The 26,075-nt window shown below is 42.4% G+C and overlaps 1 protein-coding gene across 3 annotated transcripts in view; it reads left to right on the forward strand.

The window, feature by feature from the left end:
- SLC12A6 (solute carrier family 12 member 6) overlaps positions 1-26,075 on the forward strand; it is a 57,933-nt gene that overhangs the window by 2,878 nt on the left and 28,980 nt on the right. The window contains exon 1 of one of the 3 annotated variants that reach the window (XM_056528429.1): positions 25,417-25,862. The exons of the other annotated variants lie outside the window; for them this stretch is intronic. Coding sequence (XP_056384404.1) covers positions 25,757-25,862 — 106 coding nt within the window. The 5' untranslated portion in view covers positions 25,417-25,756. Of the gene's footprint in view, positions 1-25,416; positions 25,863-26,075 lie in introns of those variants that run through there. 3 annotated transcript variants of the gene reach the window in all.

A 26,075-nucleotide genomic window follows, 5' to 3' on the forward strand; every position in this document is an offset into this window, starting at 1 on the left:
CGCCGCAGAGCCTTCGGTGTATCACCGGCCGCAGCGATGTCCCGCCCCGGTCAGTGTTAGGCTGAGCCCACTGTCATGTAAGAAGCCGGCCAGAGCTCCTTACATGACAGTGGGCTCAGCCTATCATCGGCCGGGGCAGGACATCGCTGGGGCCGGTCATACGCTGACGGCTCTGCGGCGTCCCCGTCCCCAGGAAGTTGAATGAGGTTCGCACCGCTGGACTGTGAGGCCTGTACCGGACCAATGGGGGCACGTATGAAGGTATGTTAAAGTTTATTTTGTTTATTTTTGAGGCCCTGGCACAGGCATATATAAAAGTTTTGCACTACAGTTGTCCTTTAACCTCTTGAGGACTCAGGGTTTTTCAGTTTTTGCATTTTTGTTTTTTCCTCCTTACCTTTTAAAAATCACAACCCTTTCAATTTTCCACCTTATGGCTTATTTTTTGCATCACCAATTCTACTTTGCAGTGACATTAGTAATTTTACCCAAAAATCCACGGCGAAACGGAAAAAAAAAATCATTGTGCGACAAAATAGAAGAAAAAACGCCATTTTGTAACTTTTGGGGGCTTCCGTTTCTACGCAGTGCATATTTTGGTAAAAATTACACCTTATCATTATTCTGTAGGTCCATACGGTTAAAATGGTGTCCTACTTATATCGGTTGGATATTGTTCGTGTACAGGGCTCATTTTTTGCGCCATGATCTGAAGTTTTTATCGGTACCATTTTTGTTTTGATCAGACTTTTTGATCACTTTTTATTAATTTTTTAATGGTATAAAAAGTGACCAAAAATACGCTTTTTTGGACTTTTGAATTTTTTTTACTTGTACGCCACATTTAATTAATAATATATTTTTATAGTTCGGACATTTACGCAAGCGGCGATACCACATATGTTTATTTTTATTTACACTGTTTTATTTTTTTAATGGGAAAAGGGGGGTGATTCAAACTTTTATTAGGGACTTGTACTTTTTTTTTTTTTTGCAATGTTATAGCTCCCATAGGGACCTATAACACTGCACACACTGATCTTTTACACAGATCACTGGCGTCTATTAACATTCCTGTGATCAGTGTTGTTGGCGCTTGACTGCTCCTGCCTGGATCTCAGGCACGGAGCAGTGATTCGTCGATCGGACACGAGGAGGCAGGTAGGGTGCCTCCCGGTGTCCTGTCAGCTGTTCGGGACGCCGCGATTTCACCGCGGCGGTCCCGAACAGACCGACTGAGCAGCCGGGATAGTTTCACTTTCGCTTCAGACGCGGCGGTCAGCTTTGATCGCCGCGTCTGAAGGGTTAATACAGGGCATCACCGCGATCGGTGATGTCCTGTATTAGCCGCGGGTCCCGGCTGTTGATGGCCGCCGGGACCGCCGCGATATGACGTGGGGTCACCGCGTGACCCCATGGCATATCGTGGGAGCCGGCGCAGGACGTAAATGTACAGGCACTGTAGGGCTAGCACTCTTAAAGGGGTCACTGTGGGGCTGGCATGGTTAGGTTGAGTCCACAAGCTGTTGTTAATGCCTAGTGCAGAACTGACTGAGATTCTCTATTGAGTGTTCTTTGAATCTCCTAGCCGTGTCCTATCCCCTTAAGGACTCAGCCCATTTTAAACTTAAAGGGGTTATCCACCATAAGGTGATTTTAGAATGTACCTGGCAGACAGTAATGGACATGCTTAGGAAGGATCTGCGCTTGTTTTGAGGCTAAATGGCTATGCTGTGAGATTACCATAACATTGTGGTTAGCTTTTTGTGAAGTGGTAATTCCTGTTTGAGATTTCTTTTTTTGCCTACAAATTCCATTTTCCTCCCTCCCACACATCAGCCACCCCACCCATTGAAACATAAATGAGCTGCATCCATCAAAAGACCTGTGGTTTTCAATCAGGGTGCCTACAGCTGTTGCATTAGGCTACGTTTCTACTTGGCTTTTTTGTCCTGAGTTTTTTGGGTTGAAAAAAAACGGATAAAAAAAATGCCTGAAAAAGGGCCTGAATGAACGCCAGTGCAACGACCTGTGTCTGGCGTTTTTTCATTTGTGTGGAAATTGCATTTTTGGCACCTTTTGGCGTTTTTTTTTGGTACCCAAAATTTGTTGGGTACCAAAAAAAAAAAAGGATGCAGTAGTGATGGAAAAAAATTATTTTACGAAATCAATTTTTTTTTATATAACTACATTTTAATACATTTTTAATAAAGTGTGTGTGTGTCACTTTTTTTCTAAATTTTTTACATTTTTGAGGTAGTACTACTACGCCCAGCATGGAACAGACTGTTCCATGATGGGAGTAGTAGTATCTGTAGTAATAGACATATCGCCCCGGGTCTCAGTCCTGACACCCGATGCGATCGTCCATTATATAGCAGAGATGCGGCTCTATATAGCGCTCACATCTCCGCACTATACTCTGGCCAGTGATGTGAATAGAACATCACTCATTCATATTTCCCACCCAGAGTGATGATTGGCCGGATGGTTGCAGCCAATCACAGCTCTGAGGGAAATATGAATGAGTGAGTGGCCGGCCGGAGTATAGTTCAGAGATGCGAGTGCTGTATACAGTCGCTTCATCTCTGCTATAGACAGGACGATCTCAGCGAGTGTCAGTAGTGACATCCACTGTGATGTGTCCTTAACTGCAAGCACTACTACTCCCAACATGGAGCACACTCTGCTTCATGCTGGGAGCTGTAGTATCTGCATTAATAGACAGATCGCAGCAAGTGTAACTTCTGACACTCGCTGTGATCTGTCTATTAAGGCAGGTACTACAGCTCCCAGCATGGAGCAGAGTGTGCTCCATATTGGGAGTAGTAGTACCTGCAGTTAAGGAAAGATCACAGCGGTTATCACTACTGACATCCTCTGTGATCCTCCTGTATAATGTATAGATGCGGACGCTCTTCTATGGTCCCCTGCACTGCAGTATATATACACATATTCCTAGAGCTGTGATAGGCTGGAACCATCTGGCCAATCACAGCTCTCTGCGGGAAATATGAATATGTGTATATATACGTCAGTGCAGGGGACCAAAGAAGAGCGGCCGGACGCATCTATACATGATACAGGAGGATCGCTACGGGTGATCTGTCAATTAGTACAGGTACTACTACTCCCATCATGGAACAGTGTGTTCCATGCTGGGAGTAGTAGTACTACCTTAAACTGTTGGGGAGGGGGAGTGAAAAACACACACACAGTAAATTTTTATTATTGTCGGCTACATTTTTAGGTCCCGCCTGCCCACATAATTTGATCCCTGTTTAAAAATGAATAACAATTTTGTAATAAAAAAGATGCATTTCATTATCTTTTTTATTTTTTAATGGTACCCTACGAAATGTTATTAACCCCTTCCCGCTATAGGACGTATGCATACGTCCAATCATCCGACACGTTCGCGCAATTGGACGGATGCATGCGTCATAGCGATCGCAGGCACTGCCGCAGGCAGCGCAGGGGATCGGCGACGGGACCCGGCTGCCAATCACAGCTGCGGCGGGACTCCGGCTGTGATTGACAGCCGGGTCCCGTCGCCGATCACGGCATCTATGGTGTTGACAGGGGGAGAGTTCTCCCCCTGTTCTCCAACGGCTGCGGCGCGATACAATCGCGGGTTGCTGTTGGTTGCTATGGCAGCAGGAGGTCAGATCATGACCTCCTGTATGCCTGCTACGGAAGCCTGTGAGATCCAGCCAGAGGCTGGATCGCACAGGCTGTAGTGTCTGCAGCTCATCAGGTCATACTGTGCTGCAGTCCAAATGTATTGCCGCATAGTATAACCTGTAAAAAGTGTAAAAAATTTTATAAAAAGTTCTTCAATAAAAGTATGAAGTGTAAAAAAATATTAAAAAAATACCCCTTTCCCAATAAAAGTCCTGTATTATCACCAAAAAATATCAAAAACACAAATCATATACATAATAGATATTGCCACGTCCGTAATGACGTGTACTATAAAACTATAGTGTAAATTATCCCGGACGCGGGACAGAGTAAAAAAAAAACATAAAAAAAAGCGCAAAATTCGCCAATTTTGGTACAAATAGTGGAATAAAAAAGATCAAGAGGTAGCACGTAGCACAAAAATGATACCAATAAAAGTACAGTTCATCCCGCAAAAATAAGCCCTTACTCAATGGCGTCGGACGAAAAATAAAAAAGTTACGGCTGTTGGAAAATGAATGGCAGAAAAATAATTTTGCTCAGAAAAGGAAAAAGAACATAGAAAGCCATATAAAATGGGTATCGCCATAATCGTACTGACCCACAGAATAAATATAACATCACTTTTACTGCACAGTGTACACCATAAAAAATGAAAATAAAAAAAACGACAGAAATTTTCCAGTTTTTCACAATATTTTTAAGTTTCTCACAAAAAATGCTTCGTGTCAACAAAAATGCACCAGTTATATAAAGTACAATATGTCACGAAAAAATCTCAGAATCGCTCTGCTCAGAAAAAGCGTTCTAAAGTTATTACCATTTAAAGAGATACATGTCAAATAAAAAAAAAGAGCCTGTCATAGAGGTAAAAATGAGTTAAGGGGTTAAAAAAGGTATCTCCATCACTTTTTTGGATCGCTAAAGTCCAAAAAAGAATAAAAAACGCCTGAAAAAACGCCAAAGTTAAAACCCACATATCGTTTTCCTTTTTGACAAAAAAATCGCCATTGGCTCAACATGCTGCGATTCCCAAGGAGCTGAAAAATGCCAAAAAGAGTGAAAAAACTTCAAAAGGATAAAAAAAAATGCCAAAGTGAAAAACGGCAAGCGGAATAAGAATTTAGCAATTTCTCATTGATTTACAGCTAACATCTGGCTGCAGCGTTTTTTGGCCTAAAAAACGCCCTGCAGCAGAATTGGCGTTTTTCCCCCCAAAAAATAAACAAGTAGAAACTTAGCCTTAGTTCCAGATTGATCTCTCTCCCACCAAGCGATCCCTCCACCATTGAAGCAGACAGGCTCCCTGTCATCAGCTGACTAGTGAGTCAGGTCTCGGCCGCATTGCAAGCTGGGAAAAATCTGAGACAACAGTCATTTTGTATACTGATAAAAATACATATTGGAGTGAAAATCACATAAAAAAAAAAAATCCTGGAATACCCCTTTAAGGCTCACTATACTCCTTTTTACATTCCATGAGGGTTGTAGTTTCTAAAATGGGGTCACATGTGGGTGTTTTTTTTCCTTTGCATTTATGTCAGAACCACTGTAATGATCAGCCACCTCTGTGCAAATCACCGCAAATGTACATGGCGCTCTCACACCTGTGGGGTATTTCCGTACTCAGAAGAAATGGTGTTACAAATTTTCGGGGTCTTTTTTTCCTTTTAATTCTTGTGAAAATGAAAAGTATAGGGCAACATCCTCATGTTAGTGTAAAAAATAAAAATTTTTTACAATAACATGCTGTAGTGGACCCCAAATTTACCTTTTCATAAGGGGTAAAAGGAGAAAAAGGCCACCAAAATTTGTAGTGCAATTTCTACCCAGTACGGAGATACCCCATATGTGTGGCCCTAAACGTGTGCCTTGAAATATGACAGGGCTCCAAAGTGAGAGAGCGCCATGCGCATTTGAGGCCTAATTTAGAGTTTTACATGGGACGGACCCGGATGCAAGAATTACACTTGCCTCCGATACCAAAATTACCCTACGGCAGTGTTTCCCAAACAGGGTGTCTCCAGCTGTTGCAAAACTCCCGGCATGCCTTGACAGTCATTGGCTGTCCGGCAACACTGGGAGTTGTTGTTTTGCAACAGCTGGAGGCTCCATTTTAGAAACTGTGCCGTACCAGCCGTTCTTATTTTAATTGGGGGGGGGGTGCTGTGTAGGGGTGTGTGTATATGTAGTGTTTTACTTTTTATTTTGTGTAGGTGTAGTGTAGTGTTTTTAGGATACATTCACACGGGCGGGGGTTCATTGCGATTTTTAAGCTGCAGTGGAAAATCTGCTGCATCCCAAACTTGCAGCGAGAAACTCACTGTAAACCCCCGCCCGTGTGAATGTGCCCTGTACATTCACATTTGGGGGGCAAAACTGCAACTCCCAGCATGCCCTTTGGCTGTCAGTGCATGCTGGGGGTTGTAGTTATGTAACCGAAAAAAACTTTCCTCAAGTAGAATGATTCATAAATAAGGGGGGTGTGTTTTAATTATTCACTGAAAGAGCAACTGAAACAACAACCTACAAGTGTGGAGAACCACACAGCAAAATTGTGAATAAACCCCAAATAGAAATAACTTGTAACAAATTTAATCATGTATAAAAATAATTTTATTATAATATATCTGTTTAAAAAAATACAAGTATATATATATATATATATATATATATATATATATATATATATATATATGTAGAAAACACAGAATCAATTCATAAAAAGGAGATATCAGAATAAAAATACATATGTATAAAAAAAGAATAAAATGTAAGGTGGATACTGGGGTGAGAGCCTGTATGCCAGTAGAAAAAATGAAGGATAAAAAATAATAACTATAAATATAAAAAGTGCTTAGAGAGTCACAGTGCTGATAGTAAGCTGCAATTCATTCATATAAATAAGTTAATATACACGGGGTTTTGCATGCACAAGAAAGGGAAGAGGGAAGGGGCGGGGCGTTGTGCAGGGTATACACAAGGAAAATGTGCAATGCGTGTGGAGATCTAAATATCGCACAGTGGCCAGTGAAAACAGAAAAAATATGATAAAAAATAAATATATATGTGTGAAACTTAATAACCAAAACGAAAACAAATCAAGCACAACACTCAAGTGAGTTAAAAAATGCAAAATATATATATATATATATATATATATATATATATATATATATATATATATCGTGCAAGTGAATGGGCAAGGACATAAACATGCAACCCACAGGGAAGAGGATATGTATATATGTGTACTGTCTGGGTCACACAATATGGTGCTAATAATAGACAGTGACAAACAACAGGCAGGTAGCAGCAATAGTATAGACAGCAAGAATTGAATAGCAGCAAAGATAAATAGTGACTAGCAGCAAAAAGTAATATCCATAAAGGGAACGTTTAGGCTGGCACAGGACTCACCCCAGTCCACCTCCACAAATCCGACGCGTTTCGCCGGAAGCGGCTTTGTCAAGGAGTTGTAGTTATGCAACAGCTCGAGGCACACTGGTTGCAATACACAGAGTTTGTTACTTAACTCAAAGTTACGCAACCAGTGGGCCTCCAGCTGTTGCAAAAGTACCACTCCCAGAATGTACGGACAGCCAAAGGGCATGCTGGGAGTTGTAGTTTGCGACAGCTGGAGGCACACTGAGTTAGGTAACAAACTCTGTGTTTTGCAACCAGTGTGCCTTCAGATGTTGCAAAAACTACAACTCTTAGCATGCAGTGACAGCTGAAGCGCATGCTGGGACTTGTAGTTATGCAACAGCTGTAGATATACTACTACAACTCCCATCATGCATGGTCTGTCATTGCATGCTGGGAGTTATAGTTTTGCAACAGCTGGAGGCACACTGGTTGGGAAACACTGAGTTAGGAAACAGACAATGGTTCCCAACCAGTGTGCCTCCAGTTGTTGCAAAACTACAGCTCTCAGCATGCCCTGACAGCCATAGGGTATTTTGGGAGTTGTAGTTATGCAACAACTGAATGAGAACAGTTTGGAGACCACTGTGTAGTGGTGTTCAATCTGTAGTCCTCCAGATGTTGCAAAACTCCAACTCCAAGCATGATCAGACTGCCCAGGCATGCTGGGAGTTGTAGTTTGGCAACATATGAAGGGCCAGATGTTGCCAAACTACAACTCCCAGCATGTCTGGGCATGCTTGGAGTTGTAGTTTTGGAACAACTGGAGGGCTGATCTTCACTGCGGCCTCCACCGCCGTCTGCTTTGTGCCGCCGGTCCTGCTGTGATCGCCGGCCCCCCACCGCAATTGCGCAATTGCCGGTCTTCCCGTACTCTGACCCCCACCGCCATCTTACTCCCCCAAACCCCCCCCTCGCCGCTCTGCCTGGACATCCAGGGACGGGCAGAGCGGGGATTTCAACTTTAACCCACCCGCCCCCAACTGCCATGTGTAGGTCAGTCTTGATCAACCAATGGTAGGGGAAAGGAGGAGGTGGCACCCCTGCCACCTCACTCCTATCCTTCAGGATGGTCGGAGCTGTCTGATCATTACCATTTTCCGGGCTATCGGGTCATCCGAGACCTGATCAGCCCGGAATCACCGCAAATCGCCGATCTCAGGACCCCCCCCCCCCCCCAGGCGTTGTCATGGGATGCCTGCTGAATGATTTCTGGTCTTGTCCTTAAGGATCGGGGATGCAGGGCATATGCATACGCCCTGTGTCCTCAAGAGGTTAATGATTAAGTCTGCTTCACATCAGCTACCGAGTTACATTCCACTGTGTCCGCTGCCCTCATCTCCAAAAAAAAAAAAATTCTAAAACCCAGTGCGGTCAGCAATACCACTGCTGCTCTCCATTATGTGAGTTCTGCTTGGTAATTTATGGCTACATGAAATTAGATCACAACATGGTCCTGCTCATATGAGCAGCTTAGGATTTCTGCTATCTGTGTCATTGTTGTGCAGGCACAAGTTGCATGTAGGCCCTAGCTTACTGAAAGTCATACAGAACACCAAATGAGCAAACTGGAAAGAACCCAGTGTGTTCAGCTAAGCATAATTCTCAATGAGGGAAATATGGGTGATACATTGTTGGTATAGATGTCTCCATAAGGCCCTGTTACAAGCACTTCTGACAATGGATTGTGATTTCTACGCACATTTAGACAATGCAAAGATTTTACTGATCACTTATAAAGTAAATGATTGTGAGTGTGATGTGTAAATGTAGTTTAATAATATATGAGCAGAAGTATGTGGACACCTGACCATCCTAACTATATGAGATTGTTGGACATCCCATTCCAAAAGCATGGGCATTAAAGGAAAACGGTCACCCATTCACCTGCATTATAACCTGATACACTGGGTTATAGTGCGGGTGAACAGGAGACCGATGCAGGGTCTCTGACTGCTATACCTACCTGCAGTCTGGAGCCCCGATCCCCCCCGAAGGTCCCCCTCTTCTAGCATGCGCTGTGGAGTCGGGCCTGTCGGCTAGATTTAAATATTCATAAGCACCGGTCACGTGAGCACTCAGTAGGCACTAGCGCTCACGTGACCAGTGCTTATGAATATTTAAATCCAGTCTGCAGGCTCGCCTCAAGGCGCAAGTCAGCTCTGGAAGAGGGGGACCTTCAGAGGGTCGGTGCTCTGGACTCCAGGTAGGTATAGCATCGGTCTCCTGTTCACCCGCACTATAACCCGGTGTATCAGGTTATAGTGCGGGTGAACGGGTGACCGTTTTCCTTTAATATGGACTTGAGGGGCTATAACAGGCTCTATTATGGAGGTTTTTTGTTAATAATTATTTGTGAAGTCAGGTACCAATGTTGAATCAGAAGGTCTAGATTGCAAATAGGGTACCTATTGATCCCAAAGGTTTTTAATGGATAATATTTCAGGGCTTTGTGCAAGTCATGCTGTACACCAAATACAGCATCCTTGCTTTTATGGACCTTGATTTGGACACTGGGACACAGTCAGGAACAGCAAAGGGCCTTTCCCAAACTGTTGTCACAAAGTTGGAAGCATACGGTTGCTGTGTATTTAATGGAGGATGTCAGTTTTCCATTAACGTTACTATGATCCATACAGCTAGCAATGTTTGTCTAAGGAGATTGCATGGCTGTTTGCTTTCTTGCTGTTTGCAATGGGTTTGGTTGGCTTTTGACAAAATATATGAACTAATTGCAATATTAGCCTGTGTTTTTTTTTTTAAAGAAATTTTATTCATAGAAGAAGAATGCATCAAAATACAGACAGTGATACAGACAACGTCCGATATCAGTATAGAACAGACAGTAAATTAGCATCACTACAATAAGAAAATGACATCTGAAATTAATTTACATTCGACTTGCGTGGTTTTTCTTCTTTAGAGAAAAAACATAACCAAAATGAGAACATAACCAAAAATCTCCCACATGGGACCAGATGATAGCGGACAGAATCACTTATGATCACTTTTATCCTACGTTTTCACTGTAATCACTACTTCCTAACCATATTGTACCCCCCACAAAGTAACATGGTTGTCCTAAAGGGAATTGAGTAGCTCAATACAAAACCTCCGCTAATCAAGAGCAGCCTTTATCTACTACGATCAATTATGGAGGTAATTCTAGATTTCCCAGTGACCCCTTTAAATGTTCCAAGCAGTACCAGGTGGATGACCTAAAATGTCTCACTATTCTGTGTCTTTCCGTCTCATAGGGTAAGTATTGTAAATATTTCCTCCACTTGGCAAAGAAGGATTTAGTATGTAATTCTGAGTTCCTAATTGCCAACAGCAGTTCCCTATGAGTGGAGCTTTACAAGGATCTCTGGAAGGGTCGGAATAGTCAGGAGAAGCCAATGCTGCAGAAGGCATTGTTTAATAACTAATATAAATAAGTGTATACTCTTGTTTAGTTTGCCCCTATCAGGAGGATTGGATGCATCTAGAGGAGTATAGTGGAATAAATATGGCTCCGGAGAGATGGGTAGACATTTTCCCCCTATGGATTTTATTAAATCTCGTAACTCCGTACAAAGCTGTAGCACTCGAGGACATTCCCACATACAGTGCCAGAGGTCAGCACCGGGTAGTTGACATACAGAGCACTGAGTAAGATATGGAAGAGGAGGAGGGGTCTCTTTCCATTTCAATGCATATGTTGTCTTGTGTAAAATTCTCCAATGTATTACCTTAAAGGGGTACTCGGGTGGAAAAACTATTTCTTTTTTTTTTCTTTTTTAAATCAACTGGTGCCAGAAAGTTAAACATATTTGTAAATTACTTCTATTAAAAAATCTTAATCCTTCCAGTACTTATTAGCTGCTGAATTCTACAGAGGAAATTCCTTTCTTTTTGGAACACTGATGACATCACGAGCACAGTACTCTCTGCTGACATCTCTGTCCATTTTAGCAACCGTGCATAGCAGATGTATGCTAAGGGCAGCATGGTGGCTTAGTGGTTAGCACTGCTGCCTTGCAGTGCTGGGGCCTTGGGTTCAAATCCCACTAAGGGCAACAATAAATAAAGACTTATTATTATTATAATAACGTCAGCAGAGAGCAGTGTGTTCGTGATGTCATCAGAGAGCATTCCAAAAAGAAAAGAATTTCCTCTGTAGTATTCAGCAGCTAATAAGTACAGGAAGGATTAAGATTTTTTAATAGAAGTAATTTACAAATATGTTTAACTTTCTGGCACCAGTTGATTTAAAAAAGAAAAAAAATTGTTTTTCCACCGGAGTACCCCTTTAAGCTGCACTATAGGGGTAGAGTCACGAACTGCTATCCACCCTTCTTTGATCAAGTACTGGAGGTCCAGGTCAGTAATATGCGAGGATCATTTGGTCAGTGATTTTGCATCCACTCCATTTAAAGCTACATCCCTGATGTTTGTGTAGATGAACGAAAGGGAGTGGCTGCTGGCACTCATATCCATTATTTCATCAAACGCACACTTCTTCTCCACAGAATTGGTTATACAGACATTGGTGAGAGCTGGAGAGATCATATTTAGAGCGAAAGTCTTCCCATTTCAAAAGTAAGCCATCTGGCGAAGATAGAAAGTCTCCAAAAGAGTAAATATTTTTTCTACCCACAATTTACGAATCTGATTGCTGGCACAATGCTTTAGAGCAGGAGTATGCCACAGCTGGAGAAATCTAGACAAGCACCACGGTAATCCATACAATTTGCGCACCGCCTTCCATGTAGATAGTGTGTCACTAAACAGCACATTACTCCTGACTGCTACAGGTATATATCTGTAGGTGAGATGAAACAATGTCTGCAGATAACCTAGGGGGGAGGGACTACCCTCCAATTTAGTATTAGAAAAATAGGCAGTGTTACGCAGCCAATCACAAACATGGCGAAACAGTGCTGCTAAATTATGTAGCCTCACATTTGGCAATTGCAATCGCCCCATACATTTTCCCAAGCATAAAGTGTCGTAGGCGACCCTCGGACCTTTGTCTGCCCATATAAATTTAGAAAAGCTGGCATGGATCCTCCTAACATCAACATGTCACAATAATAAGGGGATTGTCTGTAATGGGTAGAGCAGCTTGGGAAAGCTCATCATATTTATTAACTGTACTCTCCTCATCAGAGACAAGGGAAAGGAGCGCCACTTATCTAGTTCTTTTTCTATTTAAAAAAAAAGGGGGGGGGGTCGGGGTAATTTAAGGTATAAGAGGACAGTGTGATGCAGCCCAATTTAACACCCAGATATGTGATGTAGTGCTTTGCCACCTGAACAGAAGCTACGGGAAGTTTCCCATGGGACCGGGGACCTAAAAATAATAGTTGACACTTAGATATGTTTATTTTATAGCCTGAAATGGTGCCAAACAAGTCCAGGACGTCAAACACATCTCGAAGTTGCGTGTCCGGGCTACTCAAATATAACAAAGTGTCATCTGCAAAACAACTAACCTTAATTTCTGGAGGACCGGAAGCTGCAAGAAATGTCTGCTATAGGCTCTAATGCTAGATCGAAGAGGAGGAGCAACAGCGGGCACACCTGCCTTGTTCCTTTCTATAAGGGAAAGGGGTTAGATTGGTAACCAGGTAAATGTACTCTAGACGTGGGATTTGTATATAATGCCTGCAGATAAACACGAAACTGTCCCAGTATCCCTGCCCTTGTTAATACCATATCCAGCCAGGTCCTGTTAACATTGTCATGAGATTTTTCTGCATCTAATTCCAACAATGCTGGAACCATGCTGGAGTATGGTTGGACGCTACCGCACTCTGGACCCCTAGAACCATACGTAGATTAGACACCGCTGCTCTCCCTTTTATGAATCCCACCTGTTGTGGTCCTATAAGTTTAGGTAGTACGTTAGCAAGCCTATCAGCTAACAGTTTAGATATCAACTTGACATCCACATTTATCAATCAAATGGGACGATAAGCCTCTGAAATGGAGGGGTCCTTACCAGGCTTATGAATAACCTTGATGTGGGCCATATTACCAGATGCCAGCAACCTTCCTGTGGAAAACATGGAGGGCCAAGCTTATCTTATCATTTAATAGTTAGAAAAATTCCCCCGAATAGCCATCGGGGCCGGGTGCTTTATGTGCTTTTAGGGCCTTAATCCCTGCAGAAACCTCCTCTACCGTAATGGAGGCATTAAGGATAAGTCTATCGCCATCAGATAAGGATGATAAATTTAAACCAGCCAAAAACTTCTCACCAGCCTCCTCATCCACATAAAATTGTTGAAAGACTTACACTACGTCCCTGGGCTTTTTGTGTATCACACCGAGCTTATCTTTCATTGGTCGAATAGGTCCAACCACTCTCTGCCCTCTCGCCATGTTCGCTAGGAGCCTGCCAGATTTGTTTCTGAATTTGTAAAATTCAGCTTTAAAGGTGTAATTATGGTATTTTTCAACAGCTGCCTGAGCAGTTTCAAAATTCCTCTGGGCTTGAATCCTGCTTAGTGACATCAGAAAGAGATACCTGGAAGGCTGTGTATGCCTGTCTAAGAGTACCAGTCCTATTATTATATTTGTCTCTCGCTTGCCTCTTATGGTACGCTACTTGTGCAACAATTTTCCCCCGTATAACCGCCTTTCCAGAAAATATAGGGATCACTGTTATGTTCTGCATTATGGGTTGCATATTCTTCCCACCAGTGATCCAACAGCTGTATAAAGTTTTTTTTTTTATCTTCAGAAGTGCGACATAATCAAACCTATATAAGTAGGGTATCATTTTAACCGTATGGACCTACAGAATAAAGATAAGGTGTCATTTTTACAAAAAAATCCCCAAAAGTCCCCAAAATTTACAAAATGAAATTTTTCTTCAATTTTGTCGCACAATGATTTTTTTCCCGTTTCGCTGTGGATTTTTTGGTAAAATTACTAATGTCACTGCAAAGTAGAATTGGTGGCGCAAAAATAAGCCATAATATGGATTTTTAGGTGCAAAATTGAAAGCATTATGATTTTTAGATGAGGAAAAAATGAAAGTGCAAAAACGGAAAAACGCTGAGTCCTTATGTGGGATCTCCAGGTAATGTTTTATAAACATTAACATCCTAGAGTTGCCTATTGACTTCAGCCATATAATCACTTATATTCATCACCACTATGACCCCTCCCTTGCACGTTTGATGACAAGGGAGGGGTCATTTTCTTAGTCAAATTAGATGTAACAAAAGAAACTTGAGTCCATGTTTCATCAAGTTCTTTTAAGACGACTTTTGTACACATGTCCAGAATGGTGTTATTTATCTCTGGGTCGAAGATAGAAGCTTTTGTAAAATTTGGGGAATTTCATCTAGTGAGGATAATCTATATCATACAAACATTTTCATCCCGATGTTCTGACAAAATTTGTAAAGTCAGATTTAGATTTGTCATATAAAGGAACAAAATCCAGTCCTTTGTTTAATAATGAGATTTCCGCAGATGTTGACCTTCCATCAGATATATTTACTGTGAGACTATTCACTTTGTTTTCTTGGGTTTTTGTTCCTTATTTTCTCTCTCTGACTGTATTGTAATGTCTAATTCTTCTTCTTGAGTCTGTTGTTTCTTACGTTCTGGTTTTCTTCCTTTTGGTTTTACTAAAAAACTGGGAGGTTCTTGCCCAGATTCAGTTTTTTTTTTAATTTTTACCATCTGAACAGGAGGTATTGGAAGATGCAGACTGTCCTATCTCTTAATTTGTATTGCATATCTATTTTGTCTGGGTCTGTCTGCCCATGTGTATTCCCAGGTATGTAAATAGTTCTGCATGTACGTTAACATTTTTGGAGTTTGTTATATAAAGTAGCAGTTATCAATCTCTCCATGTCATCAGTTAGTTCATTTTGTATTTGGTCATATTCAGCCTCCGTCTTTATTTGTTTCACTAGCCAGCAAAAAGAGACAAAATCAAGTAGTAATAAATATGGTGAGGTGACAGTAGCATGTCAATTTAAAGATAAGGGACACAATGTAACAGATGTCATATGGCAAATTTTAGAGTTCACTCAAACGTAGAGAAAAATAGAAAGCACATGCTCCAGAGGGAGACGTACTGGAGTACAGAACTAGACACACCAAAAGGTATGAATGAAAAATGTAGTTTAAGGGTAGGGTCACACAAAGCGCATATGCAGCATGTTCCACGCTGCGCAAAATACTCCTATGAGCTGACACACAGGGCTACTCGCTGCAGCCCTGTTTGTGCACTAAGGTTTGGAGGAGGGACCAGGGCACTGAACCTCACTGCACCCACACGGCTGTCGCAGGTAGCCCTGTGTGCCTTCCCATAGGAGAATATGCAACATATTTCACGCTGTGCATTGGATTTTGCGCAGCATGAAATACGCTGCGAATGCACTACGTGTAGAAGAAGAACACTAACGGTAGGGTCACACATGCCATATTTTGCTGCGTATTTGCTGCTGCGTATTTTCCTACCTTTTGAAGTCAATGGATAGCAAAATCAGCTGCTGAAAATACGGCACGTTTGACCCTACCCTTAGAGTGTTATTGTGAGGTTGTATATAGCTATTATACAGTTAGTTGTTGTAACAATTGGTTTCGTACGCACTAGGGGAGATTCATCAAGACATGTGCAGAGGAAATGTTGAACAGTTGCCCACAGAAACCAATCATATCGCTTATTTCACTTTTCAGATGCCTTTTCAAAAATTAATGAAGGCAACTGGTCAACTGAGTTTTAACCGGTTGCCGTCTAAGGACGAGCCAGTTCGTCCTGAGACAGCAAGCTGTGTATGGCGTGGGCTCCTGACTTGAGCCCACGCCATACCGGCCGGTCCCCAGCTGATTCCTGTAGCTGGGGGCCGCTATTAATAGCCGACCTGCAGCAATCGCAGCAGCTGGCTATTAACCCTTTAGATCGCCACTGTCAAAGTGGACAGCGGCGTCTAAAGAGACATTTAAACCATCCCTGGTGGTCCAGTAGGGTCCACTGTGGAGGTACCAGGAGCTGGTCACAGCAGGAACAATTAATAGCTTTAAAACAGGATTAGATACATTCCTGGAACAAAATAACATTAATGCTTATGAAGAAATATAAAATCCCATCCCTTCCCCAATATCGCGTCCACACCCCTACCCTTCAATTCCCTGGTTGAACTTGATGGACATATGTCTTTTTTCGACCGTACTAACTATGTAACTATATGCTTCCGTCCCTCTCCCGGCTCTGAGATTGATAAAGCCTGGCTGAACCAATCTATGGAACCACATTGATCTGTATGAGGAATCTACTGATTCCTCCTAAAAGTCCCCTAAGGGGACTAAAAGTGTAAAAAAATAAATAAAATAGTTGATAAAAAGTTTAAAAAAACACCCATAACTAGGGATCGACCGATTATCGGATTGGCTGATATTCACGATTTTGTTAGTTATCAGTATCGGCATCTAACCTTGCCGATAGTGCGTCTTGCCCTTGACACCCGGGCCCGGAGAACGGTGCTGCTGGCTGCTTTTTTTGCATCCCCCACACAGCCACCGCAGCCATGTAAGAGATCCGCAGTGGCTGCCTGGGAGAGGCGCTTTGAACTCCGGCGTCGCGCTGCTGCGCTTAGACTTGAGGTCACGTCACCGTGTCCTCAGTGTACAGAGCCCTGCTTGTCCTCGGTGTACAGAGCCCTGCTTGTCCTCGGTGTACAGAGCCCTGCTTGTCCTCGGTGTACAGAGCCCTGCTTGTCCTCGGTGTACAGAGCCCTGCTTGTCCTCGGTGTACAGAGCCCTGCTTGTCCTCGGTGTACAGAGCCCTGCTTGTCCTCGGTGTACAGAGCCCTGCTTGTCCTCGGTGTACAGAGCCCTGCTTGTCCTCGGTGTACAGAGCCCTGCTTGTCCTCGGTGTACAGAGCCCTGCTTGTCCTCGGTGTACAGAGCCCTGCTTGTCCTCGGTGTACAGAGCCCTGTTTGTCCTCGGTGTACAGAGCCCTGCTTGTCCTCGGCGTACAGAGCCCTGCTTGTCCTCGGCGTACAGAGCCCTGCTTGTCCTAGGCATACATGGCCCTGCTTGTCCTAGGCGTACATGGCCCTGCTTTAAAGGGGTTCTCCACTGCCCTGCCTTCCGGAGCTCCGCTCGCAGCGTTCGGAAGTTTATTACTCCAAACACTGTGTGCGGGCTTCCGTGTTCAAGGCCGCCCCCTCGTGATGTCACGCCCGCCCCCTCATGGCGTAGCTCCAGAAGGCAGGGCAGTGGAGAACCCCTTTAAAATGCCCAACAATTTTAATGCACGGAATATCGGTATAAGTTATCAGCTATTGGCCTGAAAGTTCACAGGTTATCGGTATCAATGTCGGTCGATCCCTACCCATAAACCCTTCCATATTAAAAGTTTAAATCACCCCCCTTTTCCCAAATTTCATATAAAATATATGTAAAGATAATAAAAATAAACATATGTGGTATCGCCACGTGCGGAAATGCCGAACTATAAAAACATAATGTTAATTAAACTGCACTAAGAAACAAAAGAGAAAAAGCGTAACACTGAAAAAATATCAGCACACCAGTATTATAATGCATAATAAGACAATCCTTCATTAAATACATATAAACCACTATAAACAACCAACACCCCTGAGGAAGTCCCCTTAGGAGCGACGGAACGCGTGGGGTCTCCTGTGGCCCCTTCCCCACATTTCTTCATACCATCTTCTTATCCCTCCATTCAGTTTGGGACGCTTGCTTCCGACCATCTGTTAACTTTTGCAAGTATATAGAGATCCATTATTGGAGTACAGTTATTATTGTTAGCATTTGCTGTATTATTTTCTTTCCCTTGCTCTGCATATGTATACATCAAATCTATTGTTTATGGTATCTGGATGGAGTGTGCTCACACCTTATTGAGAGGGACGGGTGCCAATTCTTAGGTGAGGGGGTTCATGGCCCCTCCCTATAGTTGTGCTTGGGCTCTACTGTGTGGCCCATATTTTTTATAGATTTTAATCCTTTTTTTCCCCCCTATTATCTGTATATGGTTGTTTATGTCTTATTATGCATTATAATACTGGTGTGCTGATATTTTTCCAGTGTTACGCTTTTTCTCTTTTGTTTCTTGGTTCATATGTATATGTACACTGATCAGCACCCACATTATTACTGATCGAGCCCCCTCAATTCCTGGTTCTTTAATTTAACTGCACTGTCAATGATGTATACATAAAAAAAATCCAAAGTCCAAAATTGCGTATTTTTTGTCACTTTGTATACCCTAAAATTTTTTATAAAAAGCGATCAAAAAGTCCCATCAAAACCAATGGTATTGATAAAAACTTCAGATCGCGGCACAAAAAAATGAGCCCTCATACATCCCTGTATATGGAAAAAAAAGTTATAGGGGTCAGAAAATGACAATTTTAAACATACAAATTTTGGTGCATGTAGTTATAATTTTTTTTTTAAGTAGTAAAATAAAACCTATATAAATTAGGTATCCTTGTAACCGTATGGACCTGCAGAATAAAGATATGGTGTCATTTTTTCCAAAAAGTGCACTGCATAGAATCGGAAGCCCCCGAAAGTTACAAAAGAGTTATGATTTTTAGAAGGTGATGTGGAAAAATCCTGCATCCTTAAAGGAGATATCCGGTATGGACTATTCCTATTCCATCCTGCCCAGGCTGCAAAAAAAGAGAAAACAAACTTTCACTTACCTTCCTACATTCCCCCAGAGCTCCGCAACAGCTGATCGGTCGTCTGGGCTGCCTGCTTCCTACTTTCTTTAACCCGGGACATGACTTGGCGCTTCAGCCTAGGACATCGCTGTTGCGTAGCTCCGGGGGAACGTAGGAAGGTAAGTGAAAGTTTGTTTTTTTGCAGCTCGGGCAGGATGAAGTAGGAATAGTCCGTACCGGACATATCCTTTAAGTGGTTAGGTCAAGCTAATTCCAATTCTATCACAGAAATCATTTATTAAATGCTGCCTACATTTCCCATGAATCCTCTGGATTTTCAGAGAGGGGTGGAGTTTTTTCACTGCACCTGGTAATTTTATTACCTGGCTAGACTCAAGCAGTTTAGACTTATAATTAGGTTGGTGTCAGTTCACATTATATGCAGTTTTCTTATTCAAAGTGTGTTATTTAGTAAAATATTGCCATTATTGAAAGTCTTCAGGCTGTTGAATGTTCACATCTTATGTTTTTAATGGCATTTCTGTAGGGCATTTACAGTGTTTTGGCCATGCTTTTGTTGTCATTTTCCAAACCACGGTAAAAATGCATAATTTGTGCAATTGCTATAAAATAGTGCCATTTTCCTGTGATTTTAGAAAATTCACAGAAAAAAGGCTGTATATCCTGATCTAAAGAGAGAGCAGTAGTAGTATACAGTTGTATCTGGATTGGAAAGCGTCAGAGCAGCCAAAAGAGATCTGTCCTCCTGTATTTCACAGGAAGTCAGCTGAACCAAGACAGACCACTTCCCCTTACACATTAAATACTATGATCTTCTGTGGGTCAGGCTAGTGATCATGTAACAGTTACAGTAATGAAATGTATGGATGCAGCTGTGCTGGAATAAAACAGATGACTCTGTAGGAGTAGTGAAGATGAGTGTGTATTATATGGTACAAAACTGTACTTCTTTAGGGTCCGCGAGAAGTACCATTAGTGTGAATGGGTCTTCCACGAGACCCGTTCACATTGCGGAATTTCAGTGACGGACAATTCCACCGCTGAAATAGTTACATACGAAGAAAGAACATGTTCATTCTTTGCGCGGAATTCCGCGAGTACTGCATAGCCATCAGTGGTGACGGCGCAGTGCCCTGCGGTCCTACCGCCTGACGGAATCTCCACTCGCAGAATTACACGAGCGGAGATTCCGCAGTGGGAACATACCCTAAGGTTTATTCACACCTACAGTATCCTGTGCATATTTGAAGTTGTAGATTTTAAGTTGTGTTCAGTCATTTAGTTTACATTGAAATCTGCAGTTTCAAATCCAGTGCATCAAAAATGCACACATGTGAGGAAACTCTCAAAGGTAGTCTACCCTTTCCTCTACCCTGTCCTCTATGCAATAAAAGCACTGGTATTGTTGCATAGAGGACAATATTGTGCAATTAAAGGGGTACTCTAGTTCAGGACACCTTATTCCCACTGGAACCCCCGCACCCCGGCTCTCTCCATGCATGGAGCGACGTCCATGACATGCATGGTTTACTGTCGCCCATGGATCACTGTCGATTCACCATTGTGAATTTACCCTGAAGGTATGTTCACCCAGGCAAAATAAAAACCCCACAATATGCCTAAAAAACATGTGGTTTCCAGTACTCACTTAAAAAAGGGAGCTCAAAAGCATGAAACAGCGCTAAATATCAGTGCTGAAAAAAAAGACGTTACTTTTCAGACCAGTTCCCCTTGGAAATTCACATTGAAGTCAATTGATGCTTAAAAAAATGACTCAAAAAAAGCTTCCAAAAACGCCTCTGCGTTAAATAACTGTCTATAAAAACCATGCTGATATGCACGCTGTCATGGAGGCTGTTTTTCCAGGCTGTTTACACAGATGGTATTTATATCCTCATATGATCAGCTATATCAGTGATTGTAAATGTTGCTCAGCTTTACACAACATATAGGGGGGTATTTATCAAAGGATTTATGTGTTTTTTTTCACGTAACTTTGGCGCAATACTTTGGCGCAATGTCTTTTTGCGCCAAAGTTTGGCGCATCTTCTCCACTGTCATTTTTACAACTTTCTCAAAATCACACAGTCCTGTGTGTGATTTCAACTTTAGTCAGTAATTCATCATTTGCGCCAATCGATCTTTGGCGCAAATCCCGTTTTTATGGCGCAAATCACCGCCAAGAAATTTTGCACTTGGAAAACACACTCAGCAAGTGTCAGAAAGTGTAAAGGCGTCAAAATACATTAAAAAGGGCTACTCAATACTATCCTGAGGAACCTTCACCCTCCGTTGAGCCAGCATTGGACATGGCCACACAGGTTCAGGAAAGGTAAGCACTAAAGCAGTGGTCTCCAACCTGCGGACCTCCAGATGTTGCAAAACTACAACTCCCAGCATGCCCGGACAGCCAACGGCTGTCCGGGCATGCTGGGAATTGTAGTTTTGCAACATCTGGAGGTCTGCATGTTGAAGACCACTGCACTAAAAAAAAAAAAAAAACTCGAGTTGAAAATAAAATCCATTTCACATGATGGCTATAAACCCCACAAAAGAAAATAACTCATGTCACTTGCTGATATACTGCAGGAGGGACTCCGAAATGGCTGCTCTACAGGGTAAAATACGCGTCCTCTGCGGTGGTAAGTTCTGTGTAAAAGGCGCTGTGAACGGCTGATTTCAACATTTGAGCCAAAATTACTAACAACTTGCACCAAATAATAAATTTGGTGCATGTCCACGAAAACCAAAGTGAAAAAAAAGGGTAAAAAGAAACTGTCAACAGGCAAAATTGATAAATACCCCCCCTAATAATAAGAAATGCCAGCATGTGTGCAATGGCCGTACTAAAGGCAACACAACCATCAGATACCAATTGTTCATTGGTGCCCATTGTTCTATGTAAGCGCAATAATTGCAACAAGCAGCATCTGTTTTTAGGATTGTCAGATGTCTATGTTGTGTAGGCCAGATTTATGTAGAAACATTTACCATCAGATCTTTTGTATTTTGGAAAGTAGCAGGCACTATTTTTTTATGTCTCCATCTCCAGTTTCCTCCTCCTATGTCAGTTGGTTAAAATAATTTTTTCTGTTGGTTTGGGGAAATGTTACCAGGATCGGAGGGGTTTCCTAATAAATGGTGCTGAGGATGCCCTATTGGTAGCCCATGGAAACAGTAAGGGGACACAGGTGCAATGATGAAGTGAGCTATTCACGCCATAGCACGTTGTTGTCAGGCACATTGTGAATAGTGATAGTGTAAGTCTCAAGGCTTTTCCAATGTTCTGTGTTGATGTCCTTTCTTCAGTGAAACGCTTCCAAGACGTCTTGACCACATGTTTTGCAAGAAAGACTAACTAGCTAACCATATTCCTCATCCTCTCTTATTACATTTCACTGACTTATTCAATCCAGATCTGCCCCAGGCAACAGAGGCATTTAACTATTAAATATACCCAAAACCTGAAATAGACAGTAGACGGGTATTTGTTGACAGATGCATAACTAATTGGATGCACAACTGCAGTTTAGCCTGGTTCCAATATAAATATTTCCACATTACACAGACAGGCATCAGCAAGTTTTAGGAAAAAATGAGGCAGACTTTATAGCTTTTGGTAGACTGTAACTTTTTGTACCATAAACAACAGCCAAGTAAAAAAAGTAGTACAGCAAATCAAATAAAAGAATCATTGTCAGAAGTCTACATAGAAAAGCCGTTTTCTACCTGGCAATATGCCGTTCCTGTGTTTGTAGTGTCACCGTGTGCTCTACACCAGTAATCTAAGCTATAGCTTAGTAAAGTGTTCCATGTGTTGACTCGTAGAGCTTAGTAAACAATTTTCTGGTCAAAAAGAGGGGATCCTAAACCAAAGACTCCTGTCTGAGTTCTATTCTGGCTCTAATCTTTAATATACACTGCTCAAAAAAAAAAAAAAAAGAATGCAGATTGCCTGAGGAAGTGCCCTTTGCGGGCAAGAAACGCGTTGCTATTGTGCCTTTAAATAAACCTTATGAAGTGAATCCACGTATATCGTCCTCTATCTTCTACTGTAGCTGCGCCTGACTAAGATACACTTTTTTCTGAGACGTTTGCTGTCAAAAAAAAATAAAGGGAACACTTAAATAACACAATGTAACTCCAAGTCAATCACACTTCTGTGAAATCACACTGTCCACAAATGGAACAGACACCAGGTGTAAATTATAGGCAATTAGCAAGATACCCCCAATAAAAGGAGTGGTTCTGCAGGTGGTGACCACAGACCAATTCTCAGTTCCTGTGCTTCCTGGCTGATGTTTTGGTCACTTTTGAATGCTGCCTGTGCTTTCACTCCAGTGGTAGCATGAGACGGAGTCTACAACCCACACAAGTGGCTCAGGTAGTGCAGCTCATCCAGGATGGCACATCAATGCGAGCTGTGGCAAGAAGATTTGCTGTGTCTGTCAGCATAGTGTCCAGAGTATGGAGGCGCTACCAGGAGACAGGCCAGTACATCAGGAGACATGGAGGAGGCCGTAGGAGGGCAACAACCCAGCAGCAGGACCGCTAGCTCTGCCTTTGTGCAAGGAAGAGCAGGAGGAGCACTGCCAGAGCCCTGCAAAATGACCTCCAGCAGGCCACAAATGTGCATGTGTCCATTCAAACGGTCAGAAACAGACTCCATGAGGGTGGCATGAGGGCCCGACGTCCACAGATGGGGGTTTTGCTTACAGCCCAACACCATGGAGGACGTTTGGCATTTGCCAGAGAACACCCAGATTGCCAAATTCGCCACTGGCGCCCTGTGCTCTTCACAGATGAAAGCAGGTTCACACTGAGCACATGTGACAGAGTCTGGAGACACTGTGGAGAATGTTCTGCTGCCTGCAACATCCTCCAGCATGACCGGTTTGGCGGTGGGTCAGTAATGGTGTGGGGTGGCATTTCTGTGGGGGGCCGCACAGCCCTTCATGTGCTTGCCAGAGGTAGCCTGACTGTCATTAGGTACTGAGATCCTCAGATCCCTTGTGAGACCATATGCTGGTGCGGTCGGCTCTAGGTTCCTCCTAATGCAAGACAATGCTAGACCTCATGTGGCTGAAGTGTGTCAGCAGTTCCTGTAAGAGGAAGGCATTGATGCTATGGACTGACCCGCCCGTTCCCCAGACCTGAATCCGATTGAGCACATTGGGACATCATGTCTCGCTCCATCCATTGCACCACAGACTGTCCAGGAGTTGGCGCATGCCCAGGTGTTGTAGGGAGGTCATACGGGCACGTGGAGGCCACACACACTACTGAGCCTCATTTTGACTTGTTTTAAGGACATTACATAAAGTTGGATCAGTCTGTAGTGTGGTTTTCCATTTTGATTTTGAGTGTGACTCCATATCCAGACCTCCATGAGTTGATAAATTTGATTTCCATTGATAATTTGTGTGTGATTTTGTTGTCAGCACATTCAACTATGTAAAGACGAAAGTATTTCATACGATTAGCTCATTCATTCAGATCTAGGATGTGTTATCTTAGTGTTCCCTTTATTTTTTTGAGCAGTGTAGAAAAAGGGAGTGGGCAATGCTAAATATCACCCAACATTGCACATAGAAGTGATGGGCTACATGTGTAATGGTCTAGACAATAGTACACGAGAGACACAGAAACACACAATTGTATATAAATGTTCACATCCAAAAAAGGACAAAAATAGCTGTATTATATAAGTGGCTTACTAATGATTAAAATCAGTAAAAACCAGGCAGGTATGACAATGCACATGAAGATATTTATGGATGATAAAGGCAGGAGATTAGCTTCCAGTTCATTGCTTTAAGACATCTATCTGTTTCATGTTTCATTCTATGACTGTAGTAATATGAACTACACTAACAAAATAAGAAAACCACAGCCCTCTGGAGGTTATATCCAGCACTCTTCTCTCCAATAAGGAAAAACATCACATTTTATTGGTCTTCAATTAAAAGCAAAAAAATCAATAAAAAAAATTAATTTTACATGACTTGGGAAATGTACAAACCGATGTGTTTTGTGCCCGCTACATGACGCTTACTCATAATCTCACTTGTGTAAGAGCTTTGTACCAGACTCGAAATGTGATTTTTCTTTTATTTAATTAATTTTTGCTTTTAATGGAGATTACTAAAATGTTCTTAATCATATAAAAGACTAGTGCTGGATATATACTGAATCTGCACAAATGATTTAGACAACTGTGTAACTTATGTACAGACACACTATAGTCTGATTGTGGTTATATTCTTATTAGGGTAACCCAGGGTTATGACGCACCCTTGCTAATTTCAGTAAGTTGTTGCTAGAACAGATGTATGTATTGTACATTTGTGAGTCACACCCCAGGCAGTTTATGGGAATAATTTAATCACAGACGCTCTGCTTGGCACCTATTGTACCGCACTGAGAAACAAATGACAACTGCAGGCCCAGCACCCAATCCACAATGCTTGAGCTTCACGTGAGGTGTCACAGGAGGCAAGCTTACACACCTGTGTAGTCTGACTCCATACTGGTGACGTATCTGTGCCTTTAAGACCATGCACCTCCCACATGGATGAAACATGTGACAGGGAAGCCTTGATAATGAGTGTGTCACAGAAGAGAGAGAGGAAGATAGTGGACGGGAGAAAAAGACCACTCAATTTCCCAAAATAGGAAGAGACACAATAAGCAGATAAGAGCTGGAGCACAAAGTGGGAGGGAGGGAGAATATTGTGCGATTTCCAGTGCACGGTAGAAAGAGAGTGAAGACTTGTAGCAGAAGAATCAGACGCAAGTTACAAAAGATTTGTAGCAGTAACATATAACACTGCAATGTTACAAGAAAGCTTTGGAAACTGAGCCCAAAACAGGTATAGACACACAGAGGTAAACATGGACGAGCAGAAACTATAAGGGCCAAAAGGTAATTAGCAGTCTATAAAAGAGAACAAGAAGAGCAGTGAACAAAATGCCACATTTCACTGTGACAAAAGTGCCTGATCCAGAGGATGAAACCGAAGAAACAAGCTCAGCGTCCCTTAGAGAGGCTGAGAATGATGACCCCTGGGGGGCTGGTAAGTGACGGACACTTTTTTTTTTTCCACTTCCAGTCTGCTAGTCTGGTTTTGTCTAATCTTTGGTTTAGAAAAACAAGTGGGTGAATTATGTAGCTGAAATCACAAGCTTCACCGTGAGCTCAGAATGAGCCACAGATTCACTTGTGATGTAGTGAATTCATATAGGTCTTTTTACTGCTTTATGGTAGTCACAGTCGGTTACAGGGTATT

Source organism: Hyla sarda, chromosome 1, assembly GCF_029499605.1.
Source record: "Hyla sarda isolate aHylSar1 chromosome 1, aHylSar1.hap1, whole genome shotgun sequence".
NCBI lineage: Eukaryota > Metazoa > Chordata > Amphibia > Anura > Hylidae > Hyla > Hyla sarda.